The sequence below is a fragment of the Crocodylus porosus genome, unplaced genomic scaffold (assembly GCF_001723895.1).
Source record: "Crocodylus porosus isolate Cpor-Errol unplaced genomic scaffold, CroPor_comp1, whole genome shotgun sequence".
In the NCBI taxonomy this organism is placed as follows: domain Eukaryota; kingdom Metazoa; phylum Chordata; order Crocodylia; family Crocodylidae; genus Crocodylus; species Crocodylus porosus.
The window spans coordinates 107,163,725-107,175,531 of record NW_017728918.1 but is presented as its reverse complement, the minus strand read 5'-3'; the positions used below and the strand labels follow the sequence as shown (position 1 = coordinate 107,175,531).

General features: G+C 40.7%; 1 protein-coding gene across 2 annotated transcripts in view; it reads left to right on the top strand.

The window, feature by feature from the left end:
* The first annotated feature begins 6,021 nt into the window (after positions 1 to 6,021).
* The window catches only part of STX7 (syntaxin 7), a 42,728-nt gene continuing 36,942 nt past the window's right edge, over positions 6,022 to 11,807 (top strand). For both annotated transcript variants that reach the window (XM_019538058.1, XM_019538059.1), the window contains exon 1: positions 6,022 to 6,199. In XM_019538058.1, coding sequence (XP_019393603.1) covers positions 6,118 to 6,199 — 82 coding nt within the window. In that variant the 5' untranslated portion in view covers positions 6,022 to 6,117. The remainder of the gene's footprint in view (positions 6,200 to 11,807) is intronic.

The following is an 11,807-nucleotide window of genomic DNA, read 5'->3' as shown; positions in this document are numbered from 1 at the left end:
ATTTCTAACCCCTTTTGATCAAATGATCCTCTTTGATTCTTGTCAGCATCCATTACACAGGCTGGCAAGTGAGTGTACTCTGTGGGAGCTGTCTGTTCCCAGGGATGAAGCTTCCAGGCAAAGGAGGAAGGTGTATTTTTAACCGCTGAATCCAGACTGTGAAACTTGCTTGCAGAGAAATGAGGAAGTATGTAAAAAATTTTCATGTTCTAGTCTGAACACAGTTAACTCTCCTGCAACCTTACCATGTCAAAGAATGCCACATCCCTGTTAGCTTACTAATATTTTTTACAAAGGCTCAATACATATTCATTTCTTCTCATTTTGCTGTAGCAGTAGTTAAGGTATGTTTTGGGGACTTAGAGGAATTAGATATTGTGAAAGTGAAAGAACATTTGCTTTGGAGATAAAAGATCATCATAACTCTATGTGTTAAGAAACGTGAATTCAGCTTCGTGCATGTTTACCTTTCTCACCTCTTTCTTACTGGGTGAATTCCTGGCATTATAAAAAATTTATAGTGAAGTCAGTGAGAATTTTAAGCGTCAGGATGCCAAACCATATGTTCTAGTGATTTTAAGCAATTTCAAATTAATAGGTAGGGAAAGAGCATGGGAAGGCATTTTCAGATGGTGACTCTACAACTGTATCTTTTGGCTTGTGCTAGATAGGTTCTTATCCTTGTTTATCAGCTATAAGCTATAGGAATCATAGCTGAGTTTATAGCTTGTATTTTTCCTGTATCAAATTGTAGTGCAGCAGCCTCAATTATTTTCAGGACTTTTCTCTTGTAGTTTACTGGAAATACAATATAATGGATAAGCTTTCATTCTGTTAAGGACTTAAAGTGTTTTGGTTGTTTTCTTTAGTAATTCTTGGAGATGTTGAATATAACATGAGAAAAAGATGATATCTCAATATAGGAAACTGTTCTTTGGGTCTTCTGAACCAGTGATGGGACAGCTTGAGGTTCCTTAGATCCTTTCAGTGGTGATGCAGAGTGCTATGCATTGTTAACACTGTTAGAGGTGTAAACATGATCCACAAGATAAACCCAGGGATTTCAAATAGGAATTCAGAGTATTAAGAACATTCTGATCTATTTTAGCCTTTCTGAGTTCTTTGCAACAGGCAAATTGCTCTATTTTTTCACTACAGGAAAAAAAGTTCAAACTAAAAGCTGGTGTTTTCCATGGGGTGCCTCAAGTCTAAAAAGGTTGAAAACCACTGCTCTAAATTGTCACAGTGCTTCACAATATTGCAGTAGTGAGAACCATATCTACTTATTCCTACTATGCTAGCTTCTTTGGTTGCACTTTCATTTCAGATACCAAAAGAAAAATCTTTCCTTTTTTACCTGCACTAGTGTAAGTAACTTTTACTTGCATGTTTCTGCAGTTGTTACTGAGCCATTCACCCAGTCTTGTGAAGGGCAGAATATTTGCTAGAAGATTTTGCCTTCTATCAAGAATTTTGTGAGCTGTGACTAGTCAGGTGTGTGACAGTGTATCATCTGCATCAGAAAAAGCATGATGTTAGTGCTTCAGCTGGATTTAAAATGTATTCTCAGAAATTTAAATAGTAGTTTACTCTTCCCAGACACTGCTTTCTAGGCTGTTTATATTCAGTTTGTTCTTAAAAGTAAATTGCAAGAACATGGATCATGTTTAATAGTGAAACTTCTCATGAGGAAGGTCCAAGGTTTTAGATTAACGCTTTAAAATGAGAAGTTTGGGTATGCCAACACAGAGTCTTTGTTTTCAAGTCTGGAAATGTTTAAAAAGTTAGTTGTCACTGGTTACCCCGAAGTTGAAACAAATCCTAGAGTCTGAGCTATGCCATACTATAATGTTATGGTTGAAGAAGATCCGTCTTATGTAGTACTTCAGTATACAGTATCTGCTCATAATTCTCTTGTGATTTGTTTGTTCAGGGTATTAGAGGCAAATACCACTGGTGAGGGAAACTTTAAAACATATTAATTTATTACTTTTGATCAGCTGTACTAATTTGTGTAATATTGCTGTATAAAGGAGTTGTGTTTACATACTATTTAAGTGTAATATTGCTTAATTTTCTGCTTTCTTTACATTAGAAAATATGTAATCTATCTGAGTATGGGAACATCTGGGATTAGTCCTCCTTAACTTTTCAGGTGTCTCAAATTTTCCCTCCTCAGTGTGTTGGAGGTATTTTGAAAAAAAATCTCTTAGATAAACGCACAATACCTGGGGCTATAGAGTCATCTTTCAGACTGATAAAAGCCTAACAATGAAATAGTGAGAGGTGTGTAAACAAAACATGGGCTAAGCAAGCTAAAAACTACCTTGTAGATGTTTGAGTTATAATCTGAGTCCCCTCAATTATGTGGTCTGTGTCATTGTCTAAGTGGGTATCTTATAAAATTTAAGGGCACAAAACTGTACCACACCATGACTGTACATCAAGATCATGACATAAACAGTTTATAGGAGTAAAGGCACTGACTTTCTTAAGAAAAGGCCACTTAAAGCTTAAAATAAATGAAGAAAAACATTTGGGGGGAAAAAAACACTTTGAGCTGTGCTTTCTGGACTATAAGGTACTTGTCAAATACATTCGAGGCAGCCATATAGTACATACAGCGTTTAAAAAGGAATTAGTTTAAGAAAAAAGCAGAACTAGAGAAAATTGGTTTTGGTATTTTTTTTCACTAGTTCTGTGGGATTTTTTGTTTTTAATTAAGCTACAGCTGATCCTAGCTTTCTTTAAAAATCATAACTTCTAAAAAAGTAAAAGCATTCACAGTTTTGAGAATTCAGCCATTTTAATTATACTCCTTTCCCTCCACCTCTTCTTCAGGCAGCTTCTTCGGAGGTTATAGATCGTGGTGTGCTTTTTTTTTTTAGTTAAATTCTTAGAATTGAAATACTTTGTAATATTATGTGAATGTTTATACATTACTCGGTATACTTTTTTGTATGGTTATTTCGCTTTTTGGGGGGTTCATTTTATGGTAGTGCTTATAGTTCTAACAGATTGGAGCCATGTTGTGCAACTTTCCAGAGGCAAAACTCCTGGATAATGAGGGGTACTAATCACTGGAGAGCAGGAATGGGGGGTTATCTGCCCTGGAAACCAGAAATTTCCTGGCTGCTTCCATGTGGTGTCTCTACCCTGCTGCTCTCTTATGCTAGTTATGCTATTGCTAGTTTCTGTATAGTGTCTAAAGCACTTGGAATCCAGAAATGAGACAGAAAACAATGGAAAGAGAAACAAAGGTGCTAAGTGAAGTGCCCTGTATAGGCTCATACAACAGGTCATTGGTAGAACAAAGAGTACAACTCAGGTCTCCTGATTGACAAGCCAGGGCACCATGAGACCCCTCTGCTTCTCTGCAGCATGCATGCACTTCTTTTCAGTAATACTGAAGACAGTAATTCTCAATCACATTCAGGGTGCCACAAAAAGTATGAAGAGATAGGAGGGGGCATGAGGAGATGAGCAGGAAAGAGCAAGCTCAGGCCCCAGGTGTGAGGAGTTAAGCAGATAAAGGCAAGCTCAGACTCTCACTGCTTTGCTGCTTGTCTGCCTCCACTAGCTGGCCCTATTGCAAGGAGATAAACACTAGGTCTCAAAATGGGGTGCCATTCAGTTCACAAAAGTTATGGAGAGATGTGTTGAGTCTAACAAGGGGCACCTTGAGTCTAAAAAAGGTTGAAAAACACTGGCTAATGGGCTCAAATCAGGAGTTGTGCAAGCACTTAAGGATATGTTTTCACTGCAGCATTAGCCAGGATTGATCAAGTGTGGATGCAGTGTTCCCACTGAGAAACTGTACCTGAGCCAAAATGGTGTAACATAGGGATGGGCAAAATGGCAGATCCGGCCAGCAGCCAGACTCCATTTCCCAGCAGCCCCTACTTGCCTGGCTGGGTCTGGTTTCCATGGAGACCCCAGCAGCAGCTGCCCTGTGATGGTGGAGAGCTGGGGCTTCCATGTCAGGACATGCAACAGGGCACAGAGCTGCTCTGTAGCCAGGCTGGGATCTTGCAGCTGTGACAGTGTGGTCCGGAGCTGGGGCAGAGCTGCGATCTGCAGCCTGCACGCTCTCGGCAGGGATGTGCAGGCAGCGGATCGTGGATCTGCCCTGGTTCCTTGCAGTGGTGATAGCATGGTCAGAAGCTGGGGCAGAGCCTCAATCTGTTGCCTGTACATTTGTGGCTGGAGCATGCAGGCAGCAGATCCCACCTTTACCCCAGGTCTGGACTACGTTGTCACCTCCGCAAGATCCCAGCAGAGGCAGCACTAAGGGGAGGTTTGGGGGGACTATAATCACCCCCAGAGTTCCCTGTACCTGCGCCACCACCACTGCTGCCTGCCCCGCACAGGTGGTGGCAGCGGAGCCTGCCCCATTCTGCCTGCAGCACAGGCCCCCTCTTCAGTGTTCCCACCAGGAAGAGGCTGGCACTGCTGCTGCCTGCAAATGCAGCTGCTGCTAGGGTCTCCAGGGAAACCAGCCCCAGCCATGTGGGGAGGGGCTGCTGGGAAATGGAGTTGATTGCCGGTCAGATCCGGCCCGTGGACTGGACTTTGTCTGCTCCTGGTGTAACAGCATCCATAGTCAATAAGACTGCATCCACTGTAGTGGTCTACTCGCCCATGTCTTGAGAGATTTTACTGTTTATTTATTTATTTATTTATTTTGGTGGGAGTTCCTCTGGATTCTAGTACGCACATCTTTTTGTTGTCTTATTTTTGCGTGTTTGTACGTGCTGGTTTTTGTTTTCTATAACAGAGCTACCTCCTAGCAGTGACATAAAAATACTTTCTGCAAATAGCGTCCAAATAGAACTCAGCTGTGGATGTGGCCAGCAGCTGCCAGGTCCAGATGTGGGGTGTTGTGCAAGGCAGGGAATGTGTGTTACAGTTGCGAGTGGGTTCATGCTTCTGCTTCCTTGCTGGTGGCAACCCTGGCCCAGAGAGAGAGAGGGCACACTTGTGCGTCCAGCATGCCAGAAGCAGCCCCGCCTGTCTGGCAGCACACAGCCGCTGGAGACAGCTGCCAACCACCTGTGGGCAGATGCATTCACTGGGGGATGTGCCCACCTGTGGGATGGATCTGGCCCATGGGCCATATTTTGTTCACCTCTGAGTTAAGGGCTGTACCCAGCTTAGAATTTTGTTTAATTATCCAGTTAAGACAAGCATTTGTTACAAGTTGGGAGTCAGTTTACACTTGCAGGAAGTTTTAGGTATGTTTATGCTGTTGGGGTTTTTTCATAAGATACAGAAATTGTAAACTGAATTAAAATCTCTGGTAATTGCTCTGGGTTGTGCACAAACTTATTTGTATTGAGAAACACACACCCATTGTCTTGGGGTAAAGTGACCCTTCAGAGCATTGCAAGGCAACCAAGTTCTAGATAAGATTAAATCAACATAAAAATGGTTTATAGAGACACAAGGGTGTATTGTTTACACTGGTGTGAAAACTAAGTAATATACCATTAGGCTATATTGAAAAGGAAGGTTAAAAAACAACACTGAAAGGATGATAAGTTATGTTATTTGTTAGAAAAAAACACTCTCAAGACCATAGTAAATGTTATTTAAGTTTTTACAAGGAATAGAAGCGTGGTTTTTTTTAATAGGAAAATCAAACTGCAAATTATTTAAAAATACATTTATTCTTTCAACACTTGCAAGATTTGGTGTAACAGTGTTCTCAGAAAGCTCTCTCTGATACAGGTACTTGATAGTGAGACGTGCAAAATCTTAGGCATATCTCAGAGACATTCGTTAGCTGAGTTTTATTATTGAAATAGGTTCTTATGAAGAAAAGGTTTTCTTTGTTTGTTTGTTTGTTTGTTTATTTCTTTATTTATTGCAATTCCCTTTTTCCAAACAGACTGGTTTGGTAGAGGTCCAAACTAGCTGTTTAGAATTCTTTTTCATAGTAACTAGAGTTATATATTATTCTGCCTGCACACTTTAAGCTGATAAAATTTATTATGATTCAGAATTGCCAGTGCATAACTATATGTATAATTTCTTTTTTTTAAGGTGCTTTTACTTGAAGTAGTCTGATTGGCCCTTTCACAGTTTGGATGAATTTAGTGGACAATCACTCCAGCCATGTCGTACAGCACAGGTTTTGGGGATCCAGCTCAGTTAACCCAACGTATAACTTCTAACATCCAGAAGATCACACAGTGCTGTAAGTTGCATTATTACATGTTCATATATATTCAAATAATTTAATATACTTATATGCCTGTGGCTAGTCAAGAAGACTGTCCAGTTCGATTTTTTTCCCCTCAAACTTTAGGAAATTGGGACTTGCATTTGTTTTAGTTCCTCTTGGAGACCTAAGAGATGATCCCAAATTTGGTATTATATTAATTTAGTAAATGAAAGAAATTCGGTGTTAAGATGAGCATATCCATCTTTGTTCTTTTGAAGTATTTTCCTGTGCAATATTAAAAAGCTTTTACTGTTTTCAAACTTTGTATTGAACTCTGACAGACAGCTTAAGTTCCTTTCAAAAGAAACACATTTGAATAGCAAAAGGAAAAAAAAACTTTTGAGAAACCATCTTCTTTGGAGAAATTGACTGTATCTTATGAAAGTCACGTGATATAGGGCAGGGACATCATAGGGATGTGAGGCTACAGGCAGGTTACCAGAATTTGGGGGTGGGGCCAGAAGGTGGGGCCTGTTGCAGAACCTGGGGCCTTTGGGCTCTAGTGGACATGGCAGTTGGTAGCAGGAGAGTAAGCAAGGGCTAGTACAGATCCAATTGTCCTACAGCTTCTTGACTTGACACCATGGCCCATGTGCTCAAGCAGCTGCTTGGCCCATGTGCTTGCCCTACTTTCTCCCCCAACACTGCATGTCCTGGGCTGGAGCCACCCTGGGTTGAAAGCTGGAGCTAGCCCACAAAGAGTCCTGTGGTCTGGATTTGGCCTGAAGCATGAAGTGAGTTTGAAGCTCCTCGCATAGGATAAGAACTTATGGGAGACCTTTCAGAGGGACAAGTGGGAAGTGAGTGTCTACCTGAAACTGGAAGTTGGAGTCGTAACTGGCTCTTGTCTGAGAGAAAAATCACTCTTCTAAACAGCAGAGTTTGTAAATGTACTTGGTGAGAGAGGAATGAGAGTTTGTAGATGTACTTGGTGAGAGAAGTCCTTATTTTAAAAACCAACAATTTAAAATGCTGCTCTGGACAAAGGCAATCCTTTTGAAATGTGAACTTGGGAGTAAATAATGTGTATTTACCACACTTACTCAAATAGAAGATGACACTGATAATAAGACAAACCCAAATAATTAGATTCTATGTATGGAAAACTTTATAAATGCATTCTAATTTTCCAGATATAGAATCTAAGTATAGGAGGCTTGCTTTGAATTTGTCCCCCTCACTGCTACAGCAGGGAAAATAAATCTGGAGGGGGTTAGGTGGCCCCTTTGCTTTGTAGTTCTCCCCTGCTTTTTCTGCTAGCAGTCCTTTCCCTCTTTCCTTGCTGTCAGATGCATGTGCCCAGGGAGAGCAGTAAGTGAGGGGCAAATTTGAAACAGCCTTGAAATTAAACATGGCTATAGCAACTTCACATATATTACCCAGACAATTCATCCAGAATTGATACATTACCTTTTTTTGAAACTGATGAGGTTTTAGCACAAGTATTCCATAAACACACTTTTGAACAGCAATTTTGTGTCTACTTATATATACAATATTAGTCCAAAGCCAAAGTCTCATGATTTATCACATAGTTCTTTGGGCTAGCACCAACCCCCCCGCCCCGGGAGTCAACAGCATTTCAAACCCTGGTGACTCTACAGCTCAGTACTTATCAGTATGTGTGTGTACTCCAGATACACTCCCCCACAAAGGATCTAATTTGCTAATTGGCTGCCACTTAAGATTGGAACCAGGTGTTCTTGTCACAAGTCCTGAGGTCCTCCAAAAATTTATATGCGAATGAGGCACAGGGCAACCTGATCTGGCTTTACCTCATGGTGGGTGGGGCTACACCAGTTGTATGTGCCCAGCTGAGAGAGGGGGTGACAGAGGGTGAATTGTCCCCAAACTTGATGAACTGTTTGATGCCCCATTTCATGATGCTTGCCAGGTATTTAAGGCTGGTGAAGAAACAGGAGTTATTGGAAAAGGGATAGAAAGGTACGTTTCAGCTGTGAGAGTGAAGAGGAGGACAAAATGTATGCAAGGTAGCAGCTCACCATGACTTGGAAAAAGAGTCAACAGCAAGGAGGACTGCACTGAACGGACATTACCACATGCCTTTTTCAGATGGACTGCACTAAGTTATCCTTGTAGTTCCCATCAGCACATTTGCCTGCTATGGCCCATTTCTTTTATAGTCATGCTTAGTGTTGGCTGCATTTAATCAACTTCATAGTTGGTTTGTATTGCTAAGCACATGCTACTTCTGGCAGCAGTTTAATGGTAGACACAGTATTTAGTAAGATTTCCTTGTATGTGATTCTAAGATGAGGGACTTGTTTCTCTGTCTCAATTAGGGAAGGGGCAGGAGGACTTGTATTCAGGTGAATTCAGTATGTGAACAATATTGCTCAGTCCAGTAGTGTAACTAGGACATGGAGAGTGTGTAGGGTAGGAATCAAAAAATACTGCAGCTGTGCAGTCGTGCCAGAGGCAGCCTGAAGTCACTGCTGTCCCTGGCTGCATTGTTCTGCCTTTTGGCTCAATCAAAAGGCTATACAGTGTGAATCCAGATGCAAAGGTTTGTTGAAATGAATGGGACCTGAATACCTGTAAGGACCTGGGCCTAAGCAATTTCTTTAGGATAGCACAGGAAGCAAATAGTAGTATTTCTTCAGCACTGAACTCCGTTGTAGCATTAGTTGGCTAACATTGTATTCTCTGTAACCTAGTTGCCTTCCCTGGTTCGTCCCCATATGTTAGTCCCTCTCTCAGATACTCTATAACTTTGTCATTTTTTGGTTCACGGCTCTTAACATTTTCTAAGAAAATTCAGTCTGCATGTCCTGTGCCAAGAAAACAAATTATCTGCTGGGTTTATTTCCTCCTAAGTAAGAAGCTTTTATGACTTAAGGTTTTTTAAGTGCGTGTTTGTTTTTATTATTTGTAGTTTAATTTGCAGAGTTTTTCCTCTCATTTACTTGGAAGAACATTATGAACTTGATGAAAATCTCTTCCTGATAACTTTGTAGCTACTTTGTTACACACACCTAAGCACAAACAGCTAAAATTAGTGGCATCTTTTTAACTTGCTTGTGGTATACACCAGACTGTTAACAAATGTAACAATTGCATAACAAGTTCTTCCTTGCTGAAAGGACTCTATAAACATTAACTAGGGAGAAGAAAAAGTTATAATTAATCTAATCAAAGTATGAAGAACACTTTAACCTTCTGTTAATTCAAAAAAGAGATGGAGGTCAGTTTAATGGTATTAAAATACATAGGCCCTGAAATTCTGTGATGTACTTGAGCAGTTTTTATGTTCCGTCTCCTGAAGTCTTCTCTGTTAAAATTAAATGTGGGTTCTTTCACTTCCTAATTTTGATAGAGACAAGCTATCAACAAGCACACTGATTCATGATGATTTTTTTTTTGTGATATGTGCTCCTACTCATTAGAAACTAGACTAATTTCAGATAAATTGTACCTTTTTGATGACCATCACACTGGAAATTGGGCAACCCAGAAGTAGCAGGGGAAAGAGGAGTGATCTATCCATCTGTTCCATAGCCTTTTACCAAAATTCCATATTATCCAGCATAACTCAGAGACTGAATTATGTTTAGTCTTAGAATGGTCGTTTTGGACTTTTGCTCCTATACCTTAGCATTTTTGTACTCCACAGAAAAGTAACAATTTCCAAGATAAAATTTGATGACAAGTTACAGAAATAAGCGGACTTTTCTCTTGGACAAATCTTCTTAGAACATGACTGTTGCTGTAATTTCACTAATGAATGAGACTGGAAATACTGAAGACTTGTGGTTTAATTGTTTTAAAATTTAAACTTCTTTATTCTCAAACCACAGCTATGTAAGACTAGTTTTACTCCTATTAATAACTTAATGGGGTTTTCAGGTGCTTCCTCAGATATAGCAGCCAATTTCTCTGATCCTCTGTCATGGTTGAGAAAATAACACTGTAGAATAAACTTCTGGTTAAAATTAAAGGACTGCAAATAAGGACACTGACTCCCTCTACATGTTACAGGTATTAACCTTAAGACCTGGCTACATGTGCAAATTAGCTACCGACCATGATAAAAAGCCAACCAGTTATAAAGTTAGACCTGAAAAATGTGTAGTGACTTTATAGTTGGTTGCTATCAAGCTTTAATTTGCATGTGTAGCAGGGTCTCCGCTGCAGCTAGGAGCCCCATCAAGTGATGGGATTCCAAGCTGTGGGGTCCACTATGTCCAGTGTAAATCCCCCAGGCCCTAGGGATCAAGGCAGCCATGATCCGCAAGGATGCATGCAACCCCTGAGCCCTATGAATCAAGTTAGCTGTAAACCTCTTGGTCCTTGGGATTGCACCAGGGTTTAATTTACCCATGAGCCCTAGGGATCATGGGGTTCCCCCATACCTGGGAGCTCCTCAACTGTAGGCGTCCCAGCCACAGGAGCTTGCTTTTTGCCAGTGTAGGGGGAACCCAGGATCAAGCTCCCCCTGCATCAGCTGTAAGGTGTGATGGGATCTAATGGACAATCCCACAGTTGTGCCTCCTGTTATGTACATGTGGCATGGCATGAAGCCTGATTGTGTGGATTGCACATTAGATCCCATCATTCCTTTACCTGCACGTGTAGAAGGGGCCTATGATCAAAAGTTGTGGGTAACGATTCCTATGGTATGCTAAGTATCCTGTCTATTGCGCCTCTAGGTAATGTAGGCCCATTTAATGATAATGCAGATTAGGAAGGTACAGAGGCCAGGATCATATGAACACTGGCCTTGCTGCAGTGACAAGTACAGGACACTTCTAAATCCTCAAACAAGTGTCTGCAACAATGAAGCTCTTTAAGCTAATGTAGTTTGTCTGTAACAGATACCTGCTTAAATACAATACTGTTCCAGATAACCCTTTGTCCACCTTAAGTGTCTACTTATTAAAGTTACAAGAATATTGACCTGGTTATCTGATTCCAGACTCCAGATGGGGGGCTGTGGTGGTCTCATAAATCAAATGCCCACACTGAAACATTGTAAATTGGCATGCGGTTCACATCATTGGTAATGATTTCTGTATTCTCTTTGCAGTTCCCTGAAAGAACAGTCTCACCAGAGTTTAGTAAAGATGCATTAAACAACACTTAAAAATTCCTGTAGACTGTTAATGAAGGGGAGTTTCTTCACACTTAGAATGACAAAGACAGTTCTGTAATACCGTAATATATATATTTGCAGTGTCTTTAAACCGCACTCCCTTTGAAATGAAAACCTTAATTTAGAAATAAGTCTCCTAAAGTAACTTGCATGAAATTGAGCTGTCTCTTCCATGCAATTCTATGTACAATCTGTTTTTGAAATATAGAGCTAGATTACGCTATTCTTCCTCTCCTGTGAATAGGCACACTAGTGAAATCTTCATAGAATCATAGAAGTAGGGTTGGAAGGGACCTTAGATCTTCAAGTCCGACCCCCTGCCTGAGCAGGAGGAAAAACTGGGCTCAGATGACTCCAGTCAGGTAGGCATCAAGTCTCTTCTTAAAGATCTCCAGGGTAGGAGCCAGCACCACTTCCCTTGGAAGTTGGTTCCAGATCCTAGCTGCCTTAACTGTGAAGTAGTTCTTA